We start from the raw sequence: 25,906 nt of genomic DNA on the forward strand, positions 1-25,906 counted from the left end.
CGGCGCACCGGGAACGGGAATGCAACGAGCAGCGGGCTGCTCACAGATAATGCGGGATGAGTATAACTAACAATGAGACGAAAGTAGCTCGGACCGTGAAGAAATTGCTCGCCTTTCGGAGCCCTACGCTGCTGATAAGGGCGCACCACGTGACCCGTGAGCCTCCCCACACGCCATTGTCCTGACTTCAGCCCTCGAATGCGACCTTTGCTTGGGACGAGAGACGCGATGCAGCGGCTGATGTTAAATGCGATGACAGAACAGCGCAGAATTCCGTTCTGCTCGTGTCGAAACCCGCGTGAATGAAACGGAACTAGCAATTCCGCCACAAATTAATCTGGAACGCGAAATGTACCAGAAAATGCATTTTTTCGTCCCCACGATGCACAGTTAACAAATTGTCAGTAGATTAAAATGGAAATTAGTGTGAAACGAGACGGTAATATTTTTTCCACAACTGAGCCCAATTCTCGAAACAGAAAAAATCGATATCTCTCCGGGTTTGAGAGGAATATTTTACGTTTGTTTCTTATCACGACTCATTCCTGTGCAAGTTCCTTGAATGTCCCTGTAATCTCTCCAAGAGGTCTATTTCTCGGGCTCCCTTCTTTTCATTCGGTTGTTACCCGACGACTGGCCCAGCTAATTCGGGCATTTTCCTTAACTCTTCGCTGCGAACACGTCTCAAATGTGCGTTGGTATGATTGTAACAAATGACGCAAATATTTCCCCTTTGGGCCAACTTAATTGACCCCTTCAGAGACACTGCCCCTCATGTTCATTCACAATTCCTTGTGTTCCCCCCCGACTTACCCCTGCCGTGACGGCTACTACCAGCCCGTTCCTCGCCGGAACTAGGGGCTACGTCACGAGACAACCGAGAGGTTCAACTGGCCCCCTCCCCCCTAAAACCCGCACGAACGATTTGCCTCCTACGAGAATTTCCCGCCACCACCAGCGCCCCTCACCCCTCCTCATCGCTGCATCCCTACCACCCGCCCTCTCACCCCCCACTCCTCCCCTCGCCCCCCGTGTCGTCGTGTTTTTCAGACGCTTGTCGGTCGGGTTTTGTGTTTTAAAAACGCCGCGTGTACCAAGTGGAGGGTCATTTCGTCTCTTCGCCTCAACAGGATAGGAGGAAGAGTCTGAAACGTCGGAATTTCGAAAAGGAACTTTGGTTCTGTAAGAAGTCAGCCAATCAGTCATTGAGCAGTCATGGTTTTCCACAGACACACAAGCATTCTGATTGTCTTAATGGCGATTGTAATACTGGCGAGCGAAATTCATCTCTCGTCTGCAAAACGTAAGTAAAATTAAGATCAGGTCTAGTTAATGATTCTGTTAACTTTGTGAAGTGAACGTGCCCCTGAGCTCCAGGAATGACGAGGGTGCATGCTGCATGTTCCGTGGCGTTTCATGTTCTGAACATCTCGTCTTGTGTGATACTGCTCAGTAATCCTGGATGTTCCTGCTACTTGCCGAAACGTCGTCTTGCTTCACTCGTGGAGAACATTAATATTTCGTTGCGGTTTCAGGTTCTCATGGCGGCGACTGTGAAGACAATTTTCTTATGGGATATTGCGTCGTGTAGTCCGGTAGACGTTTGCTGACATTTCAGAGGTGTTTGCTGCCTCCATCTTCGGGGCTCAGTAAGCACATCTGAAACGTCGGGAAACATGTACCGGACTACACGGCGCAATATCCCATAAAAAAATTGTCTTCATTAACTTTTAATCTTTAAAATTTGAGTGAAACAGTCGATTTTAGGTAAACTCGTTAAAGTAAATCAGAATATTTAGACATTCAGTTCGTACCTGAAGGAAATCTGAAGGCGTCTTCGTTGTAGACGTCAGAGTGTCGACGCTGTTCTCTCTGTGAACCACGCACGGCCCACAGATGACGCTCTGTGGGAACAGCACGCCGTTGACGAGTATTAAGGCAGGCGGCAGGTACATCCACCGCGTTGCAATTTTGGCTTTGCTGTTCCTACTTAAGCAGTTAAAAATCTCGTATTAGACCTTTTATGTTCTGGGATTCCGTAATGTAGAAATTTAAGTAGCATTCGAGGTTTTCGCGGCCGCGAGTCCGAAGATGGCTGTCTTCTGGGCTGTTGCGCCGTGCAGTCTGGTAGAAGTTTACCGACGTTTCAGAGGTCCTTGCCGCCTCCGTTAACAGGACTCATCGCCCTGATGATGGTGGCAGCAAGGACCCAGAAGACAGCCAGCTGAGTAAGAAACTGTTGCTGTCTTTAGCCGTGGATACTTAAATTACACGTCCACACATATCACCGATGCAATATTTGTGTTACAGGTTAGAAAGTGTACGAATGTGAAATGGTGTTTATGAATTTGACATTCTTCGTTTAACTGTTCAAAATCACGACTAAATTATGCGACGTTTCTTTGCGTCTAATGGGGTCGCTGGTCGTAGCTGCGATAGAGGGACATCCCGTCGGACGTGTCTTTTCGCGGGCCCGTGACATTTGCGTCCGTCTCCGAATAATCCGAATCCTTTCCGATCTCCGGAGTTTCCATTCATCTCGTAACTCCCCCACCACAAATCCTTCGCCGTTCATTATCCATCGATTCACTTTGTGCGTGAATCTTACTTGTGACCCTTCGGAAAACTTGCAAACTACGTTCCTTCTTTTCACTCGATTCAACAGACCGTACCTTAATATTGAGCGTCTTTTGAAGTAGCCGGGTTGGCAACACTTCGAAGTGATTACTCATGTAGTTCTGTCTTATTAAATACGAATGTCTGTTTACAGATGCCTTTGTGTAAAATTCTCGAGCGTCTGCTTTTGTTAAATCGAGATTCACAACACAACTTCGTTGTTGCTAATTAATTTTTCCTAACATACTCGCAAACGCCGGTTTAAATTCTTCATATTTTGACATTATATAACAAGACAATTAAAACAACGTTCTTACCGCCTTTAGAATTATCCCGAGGCGACATTACAGTCCGACGAATTTTATCTGAATTTTATCCAGTCACAACTGTTGTGTTAAGTGAGCACTAGGTAGTGTAATTGTGGAAGGGTTTAGAAGAGGACTTTTCCATTTCATAAATTGGCTGTCGTGATTTCTACATACGGACGGATGATGTAATTCTCTTATACAGTAATTGCCGCGTGTTAAATTCCAGTAACGACAGAAATATACGTACAGTCGATTACTCCGTAGTCGAAAGGTGAGAACGCAGTTCACGCGGTGAATAATAACGGCCACTCGTCTCGTACGTCGCCTGTGATTCGCTTTCGTCCAGCCAGAAACGTGTCTCCATTTCTCAGTGGACGTGATTAATGCCCATCGTTTTGAATCAGCTGTTTCGGGACACGGCTTGTCGATCAGGAAAGACTAATGTTCGGATTCTTCGGATTTCCGCCACCGCCCAAGTGTTTCTTAAAAGCGTCAGGGCAATAATTGATGTGCGTTTGCGGATCGCGAGACTTCGTGATCATGCAACTAGATCTCTTTTCCTTGTAAATTACTGTCTCTGAGAGTTCACTGAAATCATGGGACAAGGGGAGCGTGTAGCACGCATGGGGACGTGAGCAATGAGTGAAACATCCTGATTCATAAGCCTGTTGGGAAGGGAACACTCGGAAGACCTAAGTGTAGATGGAGGTATAATATTAAAATGGATGCGATGGAAACAAGGTGGAAGGGTGTGGACTGGTTTAATTTAGTTTAGAATAAGGACCCGTGGCAGGCTCATGCAAACGTGATAATGAACTTCCACGTTCCGTAAAAGGCGACTAAGTTCTGGATACGTTCTCGAGAAGTGCTTTGTTCCAAGGACTCACTTATATAGTACTTCTCTGCTGATTAGAATTTCACATGCGACAACATGATGTTCGCACAGAAGCTTGAACTGACTCAATATTATCTGATGCTATTTTGAAAGACGCACATCGCGACTTAAGAACTGGGATTTTCCGTCTTTGCAAACGCTGGAACCAATACGTTATTGGCAACTGAAGTTTTAGAAAATTGTGTTATAAATGAATTTTTGACAGTGCGTTTAATATTGCAGTTGTGGGCAAATGAGAGAAAAAAACAGAACTGGCTTTAATTTATTGGAAATCTCAAAACAACTTAATAAAAATCAAGTGTAGATAATTCAAAATTAAAAGCTCGCAGGTGTTAAGAAATGTTTTGTACCGTCGTCTTTGGAATTGTTGAAATTAATACTTTTTAATCCAGTAGCCATCATAATCACTTATGAATACGGATTACTATAATTAGTCCTTAAATTGACATTGTGAAGTTGTTTGTGGTTTCTAGGAACCGGAATCACTGAACTTTTATGCGTTCATTGGACATTTGTGTGGCCCACCGAGAACGTAATGCAGGAAAGCGTGCAGTTTATTATATTACGAGTCTCTTTAAATAACGTAATTTAAAGAAATGCGCGTTTGAATTTGAAAGAAACAAAGAACGCAGTTGAACAACTAGCAAGGACCTGGTATTGGCACTAGAATTTTCCAGTTGTGAATTTATTGACGTAAAGTTAAGATGCAAGTTCGATGCTTTGATCTGGAAGATCATTCGTAAATTTCTAACATGTTTGCTGCGTAAAGTCAAATTCGCGTCGGATGACAAATTCATAAATCGGCAGTTTACAAAATATTTTACGTCCGTGGGCCTGAAGTTTTTAATACCTAAGGATTATTGATCAGAATCACTTATACTCTGTGCATGTTTCAATAAATTATGGCTGTGCCATGTTCTATGAAGAAACGCGGAGGCATGGGAAATAACGAGGTATTGTATGAACATTTAGTAAAATATCTGCTTTAAATTAATAACGAAGCAAAACTTGAATTAAACCGCATTACATTTCGAATCTGTAATTCGATTTTACAGGAATGTTGGGACAATATTTCTTGCTGTTCATGGCGTTGACATGTTTTATTTTTGAACTGATGTCTTTTTATCGTTCTACTCATTTATCGGAAGCGATTTAATATTAAAATTGTGTACTTTAGTCTCCACTCAGCTTTTGTAAGGAGTTACGGTTCCATTGAGCTGAAACACATTTTCCTAACACTCCTCCTCTGCGAAGTCTCCGTCTCCTGCAGGTCCTGCCCTCCTCCAATGCCTTAAGTATGCAACCAGACGTACAGGAATATAATTCTCTTCACGTCGAGTTATTTTCTCTTATTAATTCCAGAACGGAGCTGGAGAAAATTGCTTTATATTCCGTATAAAAAATCTTCAAGAACCATACGAACCGGTAAGCACATTCTTAATATATGTTAAAACAATTGGCCTTTTCATGAAAACTGTGTTGTCTGCATTACTTCTCTGTTAGCGTTTGTCACCAGTTTTTATTTAAGCTCTCGCGCGGGTCTAATTCTGATGTCAATCCTGGTTTTGCGTGATGTCCCCGTGTCAGAGACAGAGGGTGGGAAGGTTTCTCCGAAACGTCGGCAAAACAGCCCGCTTTGTCGCGGCGCCACAACGCTTTCGTTCAGCAACCGGGAATGATGTAGCAGTGGAGATTCGAACTGCTGTCTCCTGGGTGTGCGGCCGTCATCACCCGTCGGACTGCAGTACGATCCACCGGTCGGCCCAGTGGAGGTCGTCTTGGCTCTAATTACAGAGCCAGTCTTTGTTGAAATTCGGTCTCGTAGGAAATGCGCCCTCACCAGCTTGTGGTATTCCGTGCAGAACATTCAAATGCGAATACTTGGTTCATGCGCGCACGTTGATACGAGTACAGACCTCCAGCTGAAATCCGGCACGAGGTACGCGGAATTAACGCAGTATCTGTCTGTCCGCCCGTCAGCACCAGTAAAGTGGACGGATTTGGATGAAATTCTGCACGGATGTTGTGCCAGTTTAGTTTTCGGTAACATCAGCATGGCGGAAAAGCAAACTTGTGAGGTGGGACGGACACTAGGAACGCTTGTGACATACGTAATACGGTTTAGAAGAAAAACAACGCAACACAATTTTGCTGAGATGCGCTTGTGTGTGTCTGTCTGTCTAGTGCTGCGTTTGCTCAGTGTACGCATGCGCGCGCATGTAGTACGTCCGTCCGTGTGTGTGTGTTCTTTTCAGCAAAGAGGATTCAGAATGTTGAGATTGGAAATTCTGGGCACCAGGCGCTGTCGGACTTCCAGTCTTCTCACGACGGCGGGACATTCCGAATCTGGCGATGAGGAACATGGTTTGTTTGTTTGTTTGTTTGTTTGTTTGTTTATGCTCATTGCACATGACGTATTGAAGCATGAAGGATGACGCACCTCGTTACGTTTGCTGTGTCTGTGGGTCCACCATAGTCGTCGTCACAGCCGCAGACTGGAAGTTCCCTGCACCGATTCATGTGAATTTGTACCTGATTCACGGTTTACGAATTATTTTTATTGATATCTTGTAATGGATTCTTTATAATCAAGGAATATAGAGTTTCGTTTCCGATTTGCGAATTTTCATCTTACGAACAGTTTTCGTCGGAAGAATTGCGCGCCTGAATCGAGAGACGTGTCCGCGCGAAACTGGGGCACACGTTCTGTTTATCTTCTGGTCCAGCGACTCTGAAACCTGGGAAAGATTGTGGACAGGAGCCGGTGTGCGAGTTCGATCTCTTGAAAGTTGTTAAATAGCTCGCAAGAGGAATTGAATGTTTATGCCGTGGTTTCGTTTATGGAATTAAGTAATGCAATCAGCAGAGCGAGAACGATCTGCTTAAATAAGAATTTGTATTTACAATTTGCAATGCCGATTCTTAACACAAGAAAATATTTCTGAAAATGGATGCAGTTTCTCCTTTTGAACGTGTCGTGAGGATAGTGGCTTCTGTTATATCTTTCGCTGACTGTTTAACCTGAAGCGCTGTCCCATTACATAATTTTGGGGGGTTAATCTCCACTCCAGAGCTGGAAACTAATTACTTGCCTGCCAAATTACCAGTGACGGTCCGTGAGTCCGCTGGCCCGGAAGCACGTAACTGGCATACGGACGGACGCCGTTCTCATACTTCGTCTCAGCTTCTGTCCGCCTCCAAAGCCACAAACACTAAAAATGCGTGTGAAGGGTAGCAACGGCGGTGAAGGTGGCATGACCCAGGACAAACAAACGTCGATAAATGTCCATTGTTTCTCCCATTTGATCCACGTGCCCAGAGCAGATATCAGTCTGCTCTTACGATGACCTCCTGTCTCTTCAGCCCTGCTTACTCCGGTTTGAGGAACGCGTTGGTCTCCCACTGAGGAAGCCGCGAGTACTTCGCGCGGTCTGGCCGGAGATTTCCTTGAAATTTGCTTTCCCTGCGCTCGACAAAAGAGCGTCGATCCTTTCCAGTCTCCTTTCCGATCCAAGGCAACAAACTCCACGCGTTGAACTGACATAAAAACCTCCACTTTTACTTAAACGAATAATTTCGACCACCATTTAATTTCCTGGTATCGCGTTATTAAAATGCGGGGGGGGGGGGGAGGGGGTGAGAGGGCGGCTGGGATCGGCCACGAAATTAGTTAACAAGGGATCATTAAATATTTTCGACCAATAACGAAGCAGTTAGAGTGGAAGTTCAATTATAAGGACGTAGATCCGTGATGGCGCTGATGTTCTGTCTGGGTGTGTGTGTGTGTGCGGAGCTGATATCATCGCAAATGCAATCAATGCGTGGCGGAAGGCAATTTGGTTCGTGAAATGACGCAGCCGAGTGGTTAAAATTCGGGCTTCGTTATCGGGGTGGTCCTGGATTCGACTCTCAGACTGTAGGCTGAAGCTTTTCGTGCTTTTCCTCACGCCCTCCAGAAAAATGCAATTGTAGTGCATTCAACGTGGCCACGAACGTTTCCTTCCATGTCCCTTGCAATTCATTAATTTGGTGCTGAACTAGTCTGAGCTCGTGATGGCTTAATTAGATAAACCAAAAATAAACTGTCGTCAGGACATTTCTTCGAAGTGAGCTGACGTGACGTCACGTGTCTTCATCGTAGTTGATTGCGACATGATCTGGGAATTTAGTAAGGAGTTGGTTTCGTGTGGGCTTCTTGGTCGGGTTTCTGGTTGGTGTAACGTACACGGTGTTCAATCTTGGAAGACGGCGATGTACAAAAAATCTGCAATTTCTGTTTAATTGTTTTTGTGGTAATTAGGTATGTTATAAATTCTCTGCTGTGTAAGTTAAGTGGCATTGAGTGAATCCGTTGTCCTTGAAAATGGTGCGAATTTTAAGTAAATTTAGACTCGCCACCGGGGAAGGTTGTGGGCGAGGAGAAGCAGGTGCCCGCCCGCCCAGAAGCCTGGAGGTCGTGTGTCCATAACGTCCGAAATCCTGCCCAGAACCCATCGGCGAGGTAAAGGTGTTAAGACACGGGAATTGTAAATCCGCGCTCTCCTCCGGTCTGAAGCCGCTGGAGTAGGACCGCGGGTGTGACGACATCGCTCACCGCCCTTGAAGAGCGGGCAAATCGAAAGACAGACAAGACAATAACGCGTATCGCATTGTCGTTCAGCAGCGTGTAATCAAAATTGATTGTTTCCAGCAGGTGCTCAAGAGACGACCAGGCGCCGAGCTGTCGCTCACCACGTCTTGCGTGACAACCGGGTTGCATAAAATACGGCGTTGTTTTTGCCTCCGGGGCATGACAGTTTGCGTTCTGCGTCTCACTTCATCATTTAACCAGACTGAAAGGACAATATTACAGCTCCTTGACTGATGGATCGGGAAAGGTACGAAAAGTCACCATTAAACAGGCGATCCGTAAGATAAGGAAGGCGTTCGAACACGCGTTGTGCTTCGCAGTTGCAGTAAACACACACGCAGTGTCGCTGCTTAATGCCCGTTACAGCTGGAGGTCCCTTGTAAACTCGTTACAACTTTCATAATTTATAACCTCTGACTCTGTGGCCCCCGGCGAAATGAGCCTTCACGTCCTTGCCTTTTCACTGCTGGAATTTAATGTGCAACTTCGGCTCACCTGGGCCGGAAGGGGACATTTTCTCCCCCACCCCTTAAATATTTGTATAGTGTATTTCACATTTTCGGTAGCTCACCAGAACGATTTCTTTCCTTATTTTGAAAGCGCTCGAATCAGATTCATTAGTAATTTTAAGTCGTTTAAAATCATTGTAGCGATTTGAAATAAACCTGAAGACCTGCGGCTGTCCGGACAATTGGCAACTTGAGGACTTCTGTGCGTTTCGTCAAACATTGCAGCTGCCATCTTCAGTGTTTGGAAGCAGCTTCACCTCTTCTCCCAACCGCGTGGTCACTAACTTAACCTAATCTTCGCCACCGGTCACTCACGACCTCCTGTCGCACGATCTCGAATCTGTCCCCGGGGTCGTTTCGGGCAGTTTGCTGTCCACCCCCGTCACTTTTCTATCTTACAAGGCGCGACGTTTCAGAGGTACTTGCGTCCTCGCCCTGATGATGGAGGCAGTAAGTGTCCCTGGAACGTCGGTAAACGTCTGCCAGAGGACAGTCGTCTTCGTCTGGTAAATGATTAATGGATAATCGATGGATAAGCACGTGGGTTCGTAGTTTTCCTCCGATCTGAGAAGTTATTCGCGCAATCGGTCGATCGGAGATTTATTTTCTGTGTTGCGAGTTCCTGGGAGTGGCTTCAGCCAGTAGCTCCACGAGCCTTCCAGTTGCAACATTTGACAAGAACGAATTGGTTCCCGTATTTCTTGCAATTATTTTCCTTCTCCTTTGTGACAGTGACTTGCAGAGCGTCTGAGCTTCTTACGTGCGTGGGTGGCCTCTGACCTCCCAAGCCAAGGCCCGCAACGAAGTACATGCGCTCTCTGTAATGACACTCTTTCCGAGTTCCGATGCGTATTAACGTTTATTAATTATGATCTGGAGTTCCTCGTAGTTCTTAAAGCCACGCAGTCAACACTTGTCGCCTGATGTACCAAAAGTTCCAATGAGATCGCATTGTTCCAGCTTTTCGCGACTTTAAAGACGCTTTAACCGCAGTGTTTGTTCTTGGTTGCCTGCGCAATGCAGCTCAGTCTCGCTTCATTTATTTCTCTGTGGCTTGGATCAACGCCGTCCCGCGTATCGTCGAGTGACAGGACAATTCATTCCAAAAGACACGTAAGGAAGTCGTCGTGGCTTAATTTAAGACAGGCTCGGAATCTGCCTGGAGGGACTGAGGAAAACCTTGGTCACGACGGCCGGTCTCCGGGCTAAGGCTGCCAGAATGCTAACCACTGACTCGTGGCTTTCGGTGCAGTGGGTGATGAGCAAACGCACATTGATGTTCACGATGACACAAATCGCGGTTTAAAAGTCTCTACTTGGTTCCAGAGGAGAAATGGCGACATTTTACTGAGCAGAGTTTTGTGAAGTGGCCAGTGTCCGGCGTGGCATCCTGGACATCGCGGCTGTTTCAATGATTAAAACGAAGCTATGGTGGAGTCTGACGTCGGGAGGTCGATGTCTTGTCGGTGCGTTGGCAGCAATCTGTAGCAATCGGTAGCAGTCAAGATATTTTCAAAATTTATTGACTTCACAAAGAAATTTCATAAAAATTGTATTCTCGGTGCGGCTTTGCAACGACGATGCTGCAGCAGTGAACTTTACCGCTGTTGAACACGAAGAGATTGGTCGCCGTGAAGTCTGCATCCAGGTGTTGTCCGTTCCGCCTTCATCCTCCTTATTGAACGTCCCAAATGCCTGCGCCTCCAGTTTAACGAGGGTTACATTCAGTAGCGACCGTGTAACTTGGTGACAGTTCGCAAACTGGTAAACGTGTGGGTGGCTGAACGGACTTCTGAGTGCCGCACCTGGGGACCGGGGGGGGGGGGTGCGAGATCCCACTGCACCGAGGCTGATGGAGCGGCGCTTATGAACACGAAAATTTGTTTCCTTTATGTCGAGGGCAACACAAAACGCGGGCTCTTTTAATTAAAGAACAGAATCAGCAAATGTGGCTGAGGATACGTATTTATACACAGAGTACGAACCAGGGTGTGCTGGGCTACGAGCGATATATTTGAAGGTTTGTGAGAGGGGAATCAGATTTAACCGTGCCAACCAACAAAGGGTTCGAAGATGGCTGTATTCTGGACTGTAGCGCCGTGTAGTCTGCAAGACGTTTACCAAGGTTTTAGAGGACCTTACTGCCTCCATCATCAGGGGGAAACCCATAAAGCAGCATCTTCTGATTCACTGCCGTGAAAACCTGAAATATCAACTAACAAGGTGTTTCGGAGCGAGGCCTGACTTTGTCGTGTTCTTAAAGACGCTCTTAACACACAGGGACGGAGACGAATTCTCTGTCCGCTGGGACTTGGATCGGACACGACGTGGCGCGTCGCTAGGCGGAGTGGGAGTGAAGAAACGACGGACAGACGGACAGACGGACGAAATATTGCCTGAGCCGTTGCGCCGTGTGGTTAGATTTGTCACATTCGCTTTTGACATCGAAGCATGAATGGGCCGAGGCGCGTGGTGACCTAACAAAGAGACAGAAAGAGCGATTGGTCGCAATTTTGCAGTTTGTTGTTCGTATTTCTGTCTGCGGCGGATTAAGCGTCAGTCTTAAATATTTAACAGAAAATAATTCGTACGCATTTCAGCGAAGATTTCCACGACTTCTAATTGTCGTCCGCTCGCACGAACATGAACACTTAAAAGATGAAATATATGAACATAGATTTAATGATAACAACAGTAAAATGAAACGAATATTGAAAAACAATTGAATCAACAGAAAATGTCATTGAAGTTCACATTTATTAAGGCGGTGGACGAGATTTGATGGAATGAGGCGGTGAAGTTGCTCTGGGCCTGCGAACGACGGACAGCGGACAAGTGGTCAATCAGGATTGGCGAATTAGCATTGACTTATCACCGGTCTCGGAACGAGATGATAACTGAAGCAGCTGCTGATTTAAAAGCAGGAGGCCCTCTGTCTGAGACGACGACGTGGAAAGCAGGAGCACGGGTGGATGCAGTGAGGACTGGAAGATGGAACGAGAGAAGCGAAATTTTGGAAGGGGTCCTCCTGAATTATGTACGAAAGATGATGGAAGTTTTAGAGCCGGCTTGACGTTTCTGGAAACAGAGCCAAGTAATTGATTGTGAATGTTTGTAAAGAAAGATTCAGACACACGCATTCCTTTGAATTTTCTTGCAGAAAAACAGAAAAGAAGTCCTTAATATTCTCGTATTGTGGCACGGTGGGGTAGGGTGGAAGGCATAAGAAAGTGGGCTAGCATGGTTCAAAAGTGAGGGAAACATTTTTGAGCAATAGTTTGCTTAATATTAATAAGAGAGCAATTTCTGGTACTAATGTTGCATAATACAATTAGAAAAGTTTGATCGGAAATTGGGACCGGGGAGGGGGGGGGGTAGAATTGTAGTAAAAGAAATAGGCAGCTATTGTATGGCATAATGGGAGCGTAGCGCTGTACGTATTAGGTCGATGTACTGAAGCTGTGGGCCGCGGAACCAAGGTGTTCCCCGACACAGTCTGTAGTGTACGAGAATTAGACGTGGTGAATGATTTGTTATTCGTATGGGTAAAGGCTTCCCCTTTTCCGGGGGTTTGACGCTGAGCACCCCCCCCCCATCTAGTGTCGAGGTTAAAAATGAGTAGGAGATAAAGTACCACTCCCCCCAAGCGCCTACATGGCGTACCTTACTTTGTTTGCTCAGTGTTCACCGCCGCACAGTTTTGATCGCGACGGGAAGGGGAGGTCTCTGCATTCCGCAAGGCTTCTGGCAGAAAATTTGTGTCGAACTGAGAATCGGCAGATTTTTCTATGCTTCTGTGTCATGACCGAGTAAATTCGGCGCACAGACAGGCAGTAAAGGCCGCGTACGATGATAATGCTCGAAGGTAAAGCTGTTTATTGCCACAGGAATTACGTCCGAAGACACTGGTAACAACGTCGCGGTCATTTGGAACCCCAGGCGACTTCTCGGTCCTTTGTGCTTTGCGTCTGAAACTGGATTTGTGACCCACGTCTCTTGGAAGAAATTCTCGCGATGGGATGAGTCGCGCTGATGCAAATGCGTGGCTTTCGGTCATAACATTGATCAGTTAAAACCGTTTTGGGGGGGGGGGGTTGTTTCTTAAAATGTAGCAACATATTGCGTAGTCAAATGTTCAACATTTGGACAATATTTATCACGACTCTCGGTGAACGAGGCTTAGAGTACATATACACCATAAATGCGACAACGGTTGAGAAGGGGAATACATTAATTTCGTATCTTGAATTTTTCATTGAGCACAAGGACCTGATTCGAGTATCGAATAGGCGCTGTGTTGCATTCAAATGCGCCTTCCCACGACTTCTGTATTTCCTGAAATGGAAGGAACGGACAATGGATTGAACTCATCGGAATCGAAGTGAACGTAGCGAAAGATGCGATACGAAGGAATCAGAGTAAGAAGGCGGGGAGGAGAGAAGCAAGAATGAAGGGTGAAGGAGGTCGTCTAAATGTAGGTTAGGCTCCTTTTTAAGTAGAAATAATTCCTACAGCATTGGCGTTATCAGTTTCGAAGCTGATAAACTCTCGTGCTTTGTCTGGACTATCATTCAGCATCCTTACACGAGATCGGTTCGTTTTGATCTGATCTTCAGTCTGACAAGTAAATTCAGACCTGAAGCCTTTTTATTTGAGTTCGCAGGGAAGAGAAATTAGAGGCCAGGAACACGGCTCACAGCGTGTCAGGATGGTTGCATAATAGGGCAGGTGATTAACCGACGCCGTCAGTTTATGTTACCGCGTCGTACAGCAGGATGGTCGTCTGGTAACAAAATAATCCCCAGCGACTGTGTTGACGCTACAAAATTTCCCCAGGGGGTGTTTAGAGACTCTGTTTGTCCCAGGAAGATGGCAGCCGCTGACGCCGCCACGCGTTTTGTTTAAGTTCCGAAAAGAATGAGGAAGAATTTTCTCTGGGGTCGGCTCCAACTGACTGAGGAGACTAGCATTAAATGCAGTGCGGTACTGGCCATATAAAACGCAACAGAATGCCCGGTCCAGTGCGTTGGACGCTGATGAAAAATCAAACCATTTGAAAGGAAAATTCGACCCCGATATGAAAGTAATTGTCTTTTTATGTAAGCAGAATTAATAGTTGAAGGAATACAAATAAATTGAATGGTAAAACGAGATCTTTAAATTAGACCGAAAGACAGGCAATGACTTAATTTAATCGCATCCGTGAGACACTGATGAAGACGTTATTGAATACATAAAAGGAAACTTGAGACCAATTCTTTTGCCTGCTTTTTCGACGCGTGTGCCAAGTAGAAGACGCGTAGTGACGCTGGTTTGGATCTTGTCTCATGAGCTATGACGGCTCTTGGACGTGCGGGTGGTTATCGACCACAAGGCGATAAACGCCAGAGACAGCTTTCAAAATTGTCTCCACTGTAAAGCCTCGCTCTTTAGGGATCGAAGATGATTTTCACCGGACCGAAGTTGACTTTCATGTACGTCGACCCTGAATCCGTGGTTTTCTCAATGCAGCAATGGCCAATGCAGCATCCCCGTTGTTCTGCAAGCCCGCATTACACCGACGGAATACGGACTTCTGCTGAGTCGGTTAAGAAAGCCAAGAGGACGTGAGAAACGCAATAGAGAGTTTCGCATTTCAAAACAAATGACGAATATCGGGCGCACTGCAACGCATTTTTAAGGAATCAGTTAATGGCGGACGTCGACGGCTTGCAGACGCCGCAGGGAGTAACTATACGCGTCGTGCTAGGCGAGTACAGTTCTGGCGAATTGTTTTCCACCTTCACGCTGGTCGAGAGAGGGTTCGTTCAAGTCAGAAGACGGGACGTGGATCCCGTCGTCGCCCTGGTAAGGACGCTGACGCGCCCGCGTCACTGTTCACTTCTCTGTTTCCGGGTACCGGAAGGAGACGTTGCACTTCCGCTTTGTAGCCTTTATAGTCCGAAGAACTCTTGTACCTGCAGGTCCTTTGTACGTGAATAAGGAGCTTCCCTGATTCCGTGCGCTAACTGTGGAAAGAGGTTTTCGCTCTAACAGACTGACATTCGCATTTATGAGACCGGAAATTTGAAGTCGGCGTCTTTGACTTGGCACGGGAAATCGACGTGAGCCGGAGACGTCTCGTGTTATCGGTACAGTATGTGATAGTAATAATACCTGACATGCGAGAAAGTCGTGTTTTCTGCACTGTCGACGCCCGGGTTACAACCGTTTCGACCGAAACATTTCGGACGGGGGAACAGGCCGATATGTTCCGTATAAGCGTCGAGCTGTGCCGCAAGAGACGGAAAGTCCTCTTTTAGTCTGAATGCAGTTCAGCGCCATAGCAACGTTGCCCTTCGCCCCATTGGTTGCAGCTCGAGGAGGTACTGAGGAAAACATCTGGACGCAAGAGCGATGGGATAGAGACAATTACATGACGAGGAACTTTGTTTGTGTGGGCTCCTAACAGAACACGTTGCACGCAGGGAAGTATGAGATACGAACACGAAATTTTAATCTGAAAATTTGGGAGTCCTAGGCATAGATGGGAGGATAATATTAAAATGTATGTTAAAGGAGTAGCTTGTGGGGATGTGGACTGGATTAAGCTGGCTAATGATATGGCGCACTGGCTGGATCTTGCGAAATTTATGTAGAATTCTAACAAGATTGACTGCAGTAGCTTAGGACTTGTGTTCGGAAGCCATCAATGCATCTCATCGGTTTGCATTTACGTGTATCTGTGTGTCCTTACGAACTGAAATGTCGCCTTAGTTTGTCGTGGTAATTAAATATGGCGAAACAGTGTTCGTACACAGAATGAGTGCAATATGCGCGGGAATTAGAACTTGGCTTCTAGCTGTCATAAACATCCATAAGCCATATTCTTTATGCTTCTCTGCTTCATGTGTTACCAGGATAAGCCCAAAATTACAAAAAAAAATAATAGGAAAATATTTTCTAATATCGTTCAGCTCATTAGATGCAGCTGAATCCCAGTTTATTATTTTTCAGAAAGGCGCTGGAGTCCAAAGGGCCTTGTATTCTTATAAAGCCAGCGCAGTTTGCGCGGTTAATCGTTACTAAATTTAATTTACAGCTGCGTCGACTTTCATTATTTTATATCCGGTGACTGCCAACGGCCGACATTACAGTAAGCGTTCATTATGTTCGAGGTTTAATTTTTGGACGATGCGAAGAGAAGTTTATCGGCGGCCGCTGTGACTTCGTTACTGCCTTTAATTAACATGCGTCATTTAACAGTTCATCATAATACCTTCATGGATTTAGGCCTCGTGGCCTGTTCCGACCTCATTTAACAGTTAAATCACGTAACTTTTAAAATCCATCAAATAAGCAGGGAGAATATCTGTCGCGATGAAAATGCAGCCAACGACAATGAACGCTGGGGTAGTGACGGGGGGCAGTCACTTGGGCCGCCATCATGAGGACTCGCACCTCAACACGAGGGACTATCGCGAAACGAGAGCCGATGTTAGCCGAAACACCGGCCGTGTGAGGTTTTCAGGGGAATCGCTTTTATGACCGTCATAAAGCTTAGTAACTTTAACAAAGAACAAGGGATGAATGGAACGTCTTCTGAGAATGCGCCTAAATAGGACAGCTTTATGGATTCTATCACACAGATCGGCAGGTCTCACAACAGAGCCTTCTTGAAGGGGCCTTTGGCTTACCTCGCGCAGTTGGCAAATCCTTCCTTCCTTCCTTCTTTCCTTCCTTCCTTCCTTCCTTCCTTCCTTCTTTCCTTCCTTCTTTCCTTCCTTCTTTCCTTCCTTCCTTCCTTCTTTCCTTCCTTCCTTCCTTCCTTCTTTCCTTCCTTCTTTCCTTCCTTCCTTCCTTCTTTCCTTCCTTCCTTCTTTCCTTCCTTCCTTCCTTCCTTCTTTCCTTCCTTCCTTCCTTCCTTCCTTCTTTCCTTCCTTCCTTCCTTCCTTCTTTCCTTCCTTCCTTCCTTCCTTCCTTCCTTCCTTCCTTCATCCGACTCGACAGTGAAACCCACTGGCATCTTTGGCGGCGACGGACGTCCGCCATTTCGAGCGTCCTTGTCACTCTCTCCTCTGATGGAATTAGAAGTGCAGTAGTTCACGTATATATGTACTTTTCAAAAATGATTGTGGTGTTCCCTTGGAAATGTTTTGGTTAATATCAGACATGTCGTCCGTCAGTTTTAATTTAACTTCTACTGAGCTGTCTTTACTCCGAGTCCATCCCAGGTGCCTCGTAGGAGCTGAAGCCCCTGTCTTAGGACGACGTATTACTTGGTCAGGGCGAGCGAGGAATAATGCTTATGCAAGTCGTGAGTTTCTGGGAAAACTGTTACTCCAAGGCGGAATTTTGGGTTCCGTTCATTGATTGGCAGTCACGGGCTCGTCGTATCAACTGTGGACATTCAATCAGGTGTTCCGACGAAATATAAAGGGTGGGAAATCAATATTTCAACAGTCTGCTGATTACAAAGGGAAATAAAATCATAGCAACTTTCATTTCCGTCAACAAATGTAAATGTTTTCTTCCTTTTAGAGTTCGCTGCTATTCACGAGTATATTTTTTATGCAGCTCATTTTAAATTAGGTTAAAACGTTTCTCTTTGTTGGCGCCATTGTCTGTTGTTGGGGCGGCGCCCGAAGGGGCGACGCGACGCGAGAGACAACGACGTAAGTGGGAGGATAATATTAAAGTGGATCTCGAAGGAATGTGGTGTGAGGGTGAAAGCTCGATTGGAATAGGGCGGGGAATTTCTTTGTCAACTGAGTGACTTTCTAAGACGGCTGTCTTCTGTCTCGTAGAAGTTTACCGTCGTTTCAGAGGTCCCTGCTGCCTCCATCATCAGGGCGATGACGACCATATGTTCAGAGTAACAGTTGGTACCATGCCTTGGCAGTAGGCTTATGTCAAGATATCACATTTAAATAAATTATATAGTCGTCACAAGTCATGTGTGCGTGTAATCCGTGACGTACTGAAGGGACGCGCAGGTAATTTGAGAAATAATAAACATACAAGATTCCTTGTCAACTTTACTCTCTTTTCGGAATGAAATACATTATTTTGGCTCTTAGAACACGCGTCTATTACACGAGACACGCGCTGCTTGAAAAAGAAATTGGTTCCTTCTCCGATAGGTCGGAGTCTTGACGGAGTGGCGTTTACTCAGCTGCGACTTTGCTTCCGAAATCCCGTTATGAGCTGTCGTGTCTGCTCGCGCAGTCTGTGTTGAAGTCTGGCAGTTCTCTTACAATCTTCCTTAATTTGTCTTCATAAATGTTCGTCCCAAGATTGGTAATAGCAGCTACATGCAAAATAATTGACGAGCAAATAACAAAGTACCAGTAATCTCTCCCTTTCTTAAACAAGCAGCAGATCCGTGTAGTTGTGTCCATTCTGTGGACGGACCAGAGCCAAGAGCGCGTAGCAGTTGTGCATTGCGCGAGGGAGGGAGGAAGATCGTTCTTAAACTGATTGGAGGAAAGGAATGTCAGTTTTCCTGACAGGAACAAAATTTAACACCAAGCCACGCTACACTTCCGAATCCCAGCAGCTGCTGTGGTGGAACGACTTCAAAGCAAAGCAGCGCAGGTCGGCGTAGTTGCCATCAGAGGGTCGCCCTCACGGGTGATCGAGACGAGCGTACGGAGGAAATTATTTGCACCAAGTGATAGGAGGCTACACAGTTTGCAGCCTCTCGACGACGGTCTATTAGAAATTGTTAATTATTGTTCAGTATCGTCTTGTTCTCGGTAACAAATCAATTCTTCTGCACGCCCGCGTGCGAGGCAGTCATTCTTCCCCGCTGTAAGTTTATGTTGGTAGCATTGATTTTGAAGACGGTGCCGCATATGAATGCTTCTCTCCTGCACGACACTTCGAACAGACCTCGTGTCTGTGCTGACATCGCGTTCCTACAGGCCAAGATTTTGGCGCCGTGAGAACATCAGATGCTACTTCGTACGGGCCGTAACCCCCTTCCTCCACTTCTGTCTCCGCTAATATGTTTCCTCTTATAGCAAACATGTGTGCATGTTCTGTGATATAATCGTCATTCATCCTCTGCAAACGACGCCGGGTTTTTTTTAAAAAAAAACGTTATGCCGCTCTTACCTGGTTTCATGAAAATCCGTCATTTACTTGCAGGATTATCACGCACCGTTTCTTGCAGAATGGCGAGTGCTGCCGCTCGGACGCTCAGTTTGTGAGTGTTAATGGCGTCTCATTTCACCAGCCATGTTAACGTCCCCTGCCATTAGCCTGCAGAGGGCAGTGGCTACAAGGCGCAGCCCCCTCGTTGTCTCTTGGCTGATATTAACGCTCGGCTGATTTTGGAACTGAACTGCAATTAGCTAATTAAAGGTAGCATACTTTCAAGGGGAGGGACTGCAGACTCTCCCTGCCTTCGCTCAGGGATCGCCAACATTCTCAAATGGGCCATGGTTTCCCAACTTACGATATTAAAAAAAACTGTTATCTGCATTTTTCAGAACATTGTGTCTGATGCTAGTCTGTCAACAGAAAGACTAGGCTACGGACTGGGCAAACTGGGTTCGATTCCTGGCAGGGGTAAGTTGTTTTTCTCTTAGCCGCCCCATCCAGCCTCCTCTCCACTCACCTCCATCTAGTGCCGAGGTCAACTCCACGCCCCAATACACCCGAATGACCTGCCGCTTAATTAAGCGCAGAGACAGTGTGCCCCCTGGGGCCTGCGGAGTTTCCTGGGATGAATCAGAAACGAGGATCAGAACTGACAGGCGTCGTGGCCACTGAAAAACGAACGTTGTGAACCCCTGGCGAAGTTGACGGAACGAAAATGTTTTTGTCGTCAAGTTTTAGAGTGTGAAGAAGAGAATGGAAAGAACGCATTAGTAATTAATTGAGAACCTTAGTTAGACGATGCCTGTGAGATGTCGAGGGCTCTCACGTCTTCTCGATGAAGTTCTAACTTCATTAAACCAATTACCCGCCTCTTTCCTTGCAGTTCTTCCTCAGTTTATACTTCAGTTGGCTGGAGGAAAACACGGTAATTATTCCGTTCGTAATCATTGTGATGATGCTTTGGCGCGCAGTACAAGTCAGAGCTCTGCAAACAAAGCGTGCGCCCCGCGGGCCGCAGTTGTCATTCGATTAAAAACAGACGGTACTGGCTCAGCGGCAGTGCGTGTGGTCCCCCACTCCAAGGTACACGGTTCGAACCTCAGACAGCAGCTGATTAAGCCGGGTCACACCAGCAAGACGCCCGGGTTCGCGCCCAGGACAGTCCATGTGGGATTTGCGGTGGACGGAGTGGCACTGGGACAGGTTTTTCTCGGGAGTCCTTAGGTCTTCCCCACTCAGCATCATTAAGCCCCTGCTCCATGTTCAGTCGCAGTCTCAGCCTGTCGTAATAATGACAATAATAACTGCGCGACCTGACTGAGGCCTTCCATTTGTTTGCTTAGATTCTGCTCCAGCTGCTTGAAAGTCACTCCACGGCGAGTTCCTGAGTCCTTCTGCCTCCTTTTTCGGTGTCGACAAAATATAGTTTGTTTGTTTATGGCTAGTTTATCCAACGACGCTGACACATTAAATAAGGACACGTTCACAAACACGGGAACCGAAAATGTGTTTTCTTTAACCACAATGTGGGAGGTCAACGTGCACACTCACCTAAAGGAGGAGGAAAAATTATATTTTTGAATTTTTAAATTTCTGTGTTTTTAGGTAGACGACCTGAGGGCAATGCCGAACATTCCCGCGAATGTGACGTTCATTGCGAATCGCATTTTGATTCTATCCCGGAATCCTTTAATACTGTTGGTAATCCTGAGGACGTTGCGAAGGACACAGACTTTACGATCTGGGCGTGTAGGATGTGATGAAAGCCTGGAAGGTAAAAGCGGCTGGAGAAACTATTCCTAGCTGCGACCACAAACTAAAATGGAGTTAAATTGCCGTACAGTGTCCAGAGTATCCTGGGAATATGGAGCCGCGTCGCCTGATGTTTAGTCGCATTAGATTGCATTAAGAAATATGGGACTTCGCCCGCTGCCTCGTCGCCCCACGTTTCGTACGCGCCCTCCACCTCTTCATTCAGAGCGACAAATACGAGTTCCAAATATATTTTCGTGTGTCCTGAAGCCCCGATTTATGAGCTCGTTTTATTCAACCGGGTTGTGTAATTTTTCCGTTCCGAAGTGACCGGATGGAAGGAGCCTCACAGGGGGGCTGAGACAGACAAGGCAGCGTTTTGTAACCTCTACTTACTTTCATGAGTAAACGCAAGTAACAGATTACAAATCGGGGTGCGGTGGCCGTGGCTTTTCTCAGCATTTGCCTGGTGTAACTGCAGAAAACCACGTAAAATCTCAGTCAGAGTAGTCGGTATCCCTGTAAGTTTTGTATTCGGGGGGGGGGGGAGACCTCGCCCCCCCCCCGAATATTACGCTAACCACTGAGTTGCAGACGAAATAATGAGGCTACCCGAAATGAGTGAGGGGGGTAGGCGTAGGCGACAATCAGCAGGAAATGAAGTCCGTCGTGCGCGTTCTGAATTTGGGGTGGGTTCAGAGGTCGTCACAGGGGACTGCGCTTCCGAAATTCTGCGCGTAATTCATTTCGAGTCACAGACGACGGACTGGCGCGAAATTCGTCTTTCTGTCGTGTTAAGTCGTCGAGTTTCCATAGTAGACAGTTCAGGCATCTCTGGAGTCGCGGCACTGCAATGGCGTAATCCCACAAGAACAATTCCAGGGGCGTGATGTCTGGTGACCTTGGGGGTCAGGTGGTTCACCTCCGTACAAGGAATCCGCCACTGCTGCATGCAGGGATCAGTAACTCGGTCAGCAACTGAGGACATCGAGACTTGTTGCGTCCACCTTCATCTCAGTATTTTATTGCGTATAATTATAAAGAAAACAGCATGCCGAAATCTGGACCAACTCTCCGGATGCAAAACAAATACTCAAAGAATATAATTAAATTCCGCGAAGACCACTAGATCTTTTAATGTGTGTGTGCGTGGAAGGAATACAACAAAATTATGCTAATTAAAATAAAATATATTGGCTCCATGCACAAATTTCGAAACTATCTGAATTCATTTAATTCAGTTTAGACATGGAGACGTACATTCGTCAGAACTTGCGAGCTTCAGAAATTGAACCGGTGTCAGAGATGAAACACAGTGTTCATCGTCGTACCAACTTTAATATTTTTTCACAAAACTATTACGAAAACCCGAAAAGAAACCTGAAGTTATCGGTGGAATTACAGGAAATTAATAATTCGCCTCGCCATGAAATCAATATGACGTGTCAGTCACATGGGCGTCTTATGTTGTATTTAAAGCTTGTCCGTGTTTTCCTTAAAAGGCGTTCATCTTGCGCTGATTACGCGGCTTCCCCACAAAAAACATCGCAAACCACGAACCGCCTCTGTTTAAAACAAAAGCCGCGCTCTTTTATCAGGTATAAAACTGTTGGCGCAGTTGGTGATTTTAATAATCTTGCAGAAAGAGATTCCAGCAAAGCCATTAAAGATTCTTAACGCCGTTTAATAAGCGCGCTGCAGCAATTTCACGTTAATAGCCAGGCAGAAGCTCATTGGGGTCCGCCGACCGAGGGGGCCGGTAACACTGTAAATCCAACGGCTGCAGAACGGGTCATTGGGATTTTGCCAATGTTCTATTTGATTAGTAAAACAATAGAAAACACAGCAGCGATTCACACTTTTGGGACAACGTATTTGTGTGAATATCATTGTCGATGATATCGTTGTTGATGTCAAGATTTTATTTATTTATTTGTATTGTGAGGCTGATCATGAGTGCGACAAACAGCCTTATGGACGAAGGTATTGACGTCTTATTGTTCGTTCTTCCTTCTTGTAACTACCTGAACATGAACGCCGTTCGAACAGCGCTGAACGCCACTCAGTAAGGCCCATGAGGCTCGATGTGACGTCATAGAGTGTCATAAGAAATACGCGGGTTTCGAATCTGTTTCTGCTAAACCGAATTGCAATTCCGATTCTAAAATTGGAAGGAAAAAAAACGCCACTGACTTCAGTCACCGGCGACCGTTCCACTGGGGGCATCTGAACGGGAAAATTCCATGTACGTTTTTGAGAAATGTATCGTCATCTTTACCAAGTTGTTCTGAGTTCCGTAAAGTTCTCTCTGCTAGTCGCAGGTAAGGCAGATGTCTGCGCCCCCCACCACAAGGTAACATCCGCTTCGTCGGTGGACTCCGATCTGGAGGAAGCCTTGATCCGAAACAGCAGCGGGCGAATTACGGACGTACGATTTGCATTTACTTCCGGTACGCGAGGTGCGAGGGTGGCATTCGAACAGAACACGATCGATACTTGTCGCGAGTGTCATTTCTTGACGGCGTTTCGGCTTCTCTAGGCGAACACTTCTTCACTGAGTAATTTAGCGTCATACGAGGTCCGAGTGGGCGTTGTTGTGGCTATCAGAGCAGTATATGTGCTGTTTGTAGCAGGTGGGTGTTCGGCGTTCGGACATTCTTGCTTCGGGGGCCACGGCAAGCGAACGGACGGGAACGCCATCCTGCTTCCGGGGCCAGATTCCGACCAGCAACCGCTACTGGTGTTCCGTCCAGAAGAGGAGGATGCAGACGACGCGATGGTCCAGCAGGGCGCTCTGCCCTCGGCGTGGTCGGCGACCGCGGGCATCTCCCCCCGCCAGCCTCCGCCGCTGCCAGCAAAGTACAACCTCACTCCCTTCTTGAGGCAATGGGTAAGGACATCGTTCAGTCGCGGAGAATCCGACGCTGCGCGCTGGATTCGCGTCGCTCAGGACAGGGACAAGCAGTTATGAATGGGTTCTGTAAAAGGCGGGGAAGTTCTCGACAAGATGAGCCACTGTAAGCTCAGCTCCATGCAGTTTCTTCTTGCGTTAATCTTATATCATTGCTGACGAAATTAGAAAACCGACGCGTGGCGTCGCGACGCCATCCGCCGTCACGCCAGATGAAGCATACCACCCTTGGTATAACGTTTGGCACGATGATAAAAAATCGACGCCTTGCGTAACAAGGTTCTTGAAGGACGAAATTTTACCGAAGACGCCAACATAACCTAACCTAACCTAAACTAACCTAACCTAACGTCATCACAATACCCAGGAATGTGACTCGATCGATTTGGATAACTTTGGCTGCAAGATTAGCAAACCGACGCCTGGCGTCGCGACGCCGAACATTGCGACGCTCTATCATGGCGCCAGTGTTATCGCACATGGATTTAAGTATCATTGCTGACTAAATTAGAAAACCGACGCCTGGCGTCACGACGCCTTCCGCCGTCACGCCAGATGAAGCATACCACCCTTGGTATAACGTTTGGCACGATGATAGAAAATTGACGCCTTGCGTAACAAGGTTCTTGAAGGACGAAATTTTACCGAAGACGCCAACATAACCTAACCTAACCTAACATAACCTAACCTAACCTAACTTAACCTAACCTAAACTAACCTAACCTAACCTAACCTAACGTCATCACAAGACCCAGGAATGTGACTCGATCGATTTGGATAACTTTGGCTGCAAGATTAGCAAACCGACGCCTGGCGTCGCGACGCCGAACATTGCGACGCTCTATCATGGCTCCTTGTTAATTCGCAGCTATCTTGAAATTTGTCATTGCACAAATTAAATGTTAAATATCTCTGGATAAGTTTTTGTTTAAAGATTTGAACGTCAAATGAACGTGGCTCCCAATTAACATAGCTCTTTCACGATGTAGTCAAAATAGGTGTATTGATGTTTGCAAGATTTGTGGACTTTTTAAAAAGATATTGTGTTACTAGGCTTATATTTAAAGAGCTCTCTGGAGCGAAACGTTTCAGAAAACACTATCTTTCTGCTCCTCGAAGTTTATCTGGCAATGGCCCCGCGGTTACGCCCTAATTTCTCGTCTGTTATCGTTTCTTGCAGTTCCAAGCCCTCCGACACTCCACGGGCGACGTTGAAGCGAAGTAGACGGCGGCTGGCTTCCCTGACGAACGCCGTTCGTCCGTTCGTCTTAGACTGCCACCGAAACCACTTTTATCTGACGCACCCAATGAACATTTTCGAGCGAGGGAAGGAGACGCTCTGTCTTGCAAAATGCATGTTGTAACAGTCACTGTGCTTAAGTTTCTTATTAAAGGAACGCTTTAAATATGAGTTGTACTTCCTGAAGAGGTCAGCTCTTTTCATGTTGTCTTCATTTAACAGCAAAGTGTAATGCTATCAATTTGTTATATTATTGTGTGTTGATTTCTGTCTTCTGGGTTGTTGCGCCGTGTAGTCTGGTCGATGTTTACCAACGTTTCGGAGGTCAAACTGCCTCCGTCATCAGGGCGATGAATGTTCCAGTCTACACAGCGCAACAGCCCAGAAGACAGAAATCTTCATACTCACCGCCGTGAAAACCTCAAATCTTACATGTTATTGTGTGTTTAAAGACGTAATTTATTTTGGCGAACACGAATATTTCTAAATATTTGGTGGTACCCAACGCGACAACTTTGAAATGTGACTTGGATTTGAGCTTCCAAAGCGGAACTGAGCTGTAATTAGGGCATTCTTAAGAATCGCCAAATCAAATTATGCCTTTATTCTTAGAACTGCGCAAATTGTTAACATTCATTGGCACTTCAATAATCTCGAGATCTCATTTTACGTCGTATTCGAGTGTTATCTTGGTGCTCGTAAAAGAGAAACTTATTTAAATAATCGGCTAACCAATGCTGATGTGTATCTTCAGTCCTCACAAATAACTGTTAACTTCAGGACTTAAAGTTTATTTGTTACTATTTTATTCAGCGTGTGACGACGTACTAATTTATCATAACGATGTGTTGTACCCAAATGAAAGTTAAATGTGTAATAAAATTATACCATAGCCGTCTGTTTGTCTTTCGGATTAATTCATAATCAGTTTTTGCGCTGTATTTGTGTATACGAACATT

At 46.1% G+C, this 25,906-nt stretch overlaps 1 protein-coding gene across 4 annotated transcripts; it reads left to right on the forward strand.

The window, feature by feature from the left end:
• The first annotated feature begins 1,085 nt into the window (after positions 1–1,085).
• On the forward strand, positions 1,086–25,845 carry LOC110840119 (neuropeptide CCHamide-2). 4 transcript variants are annotated; one of them, XM_022084938.2, is made up of 4 exons: positions 1,086–1,303; positions 5,182–5,244; positions 23,427–23,686; positions 24,888–25,845. In XM_022084938.2, the coding sequence occupies exons 1-4, from the start codon at positions 1,216–1,218 to the stop codon at positions 24,930–24,932; spliced, it is 456 nt and encodes a 151-aa protein (XP_021940630.2). In that variant the 5' UTR covers positions 1,086–1,215; the 3' UTR covers positions 24,933–25,845. The 4 variants fall into 4 exon arrangements, with proteins under 4 accessions (XP_021940630.2, XP_021940631.2, XP_021940632.2 ...); XM_022084939.2 differs by having other exon boundaries at positions 23,430–23,686; XM_022084940.2 differs by lacking the exon at positions 5,182–5,244.
• Positions 25,846–25,906: the final 61 nt, after the last annotated feature.

This window comes from Zootermopsis nevadensis, unplaced genomic scaffold (genome assembly GCF_977971745.1).
Source record: "Zootermopsis nevadensis isolate Lab colony 2312 unplaced genomic scaffold, Znev_1.0 Znev_ptg000001l, whole genome shotgun sequence".
Taxonomy (NCBI): domain Eukaryota; kingdom Metazoa; phylum Arthropoda; class Insecta; order Blattodea; family Termopsidae; genus Zootermopsis; species Zootermopsis nevadensis.

What these genes read in the sequence shown, in the direction of transcription:
- LOC110840119 (XM_022084938.2), top strand. Translation starts at nt 1,216, where the DNA reads ATGGTTTTCCACAGACACACAAGCATTCTGATTGTCTTAATGGCGATT. An exon ending in TTCAAGAACCATACGAACCG is followed by an intron (nt 5,245 to 23,426) that starts GTAAGCACATTC and finishes TGCTGTTTGTAG; the next exon opens with CAGGTGGGTGTTCGGCGTTC. An exon ending in CTCCCTTCTTGAGGCAATGG is followed by an intron (nt 23,687 to 24,887) that starts GTAAGGACATCG and finishes CGTTTCTTGCAG; the next exon opens with TTCCAAGCCCTCCGACACTC.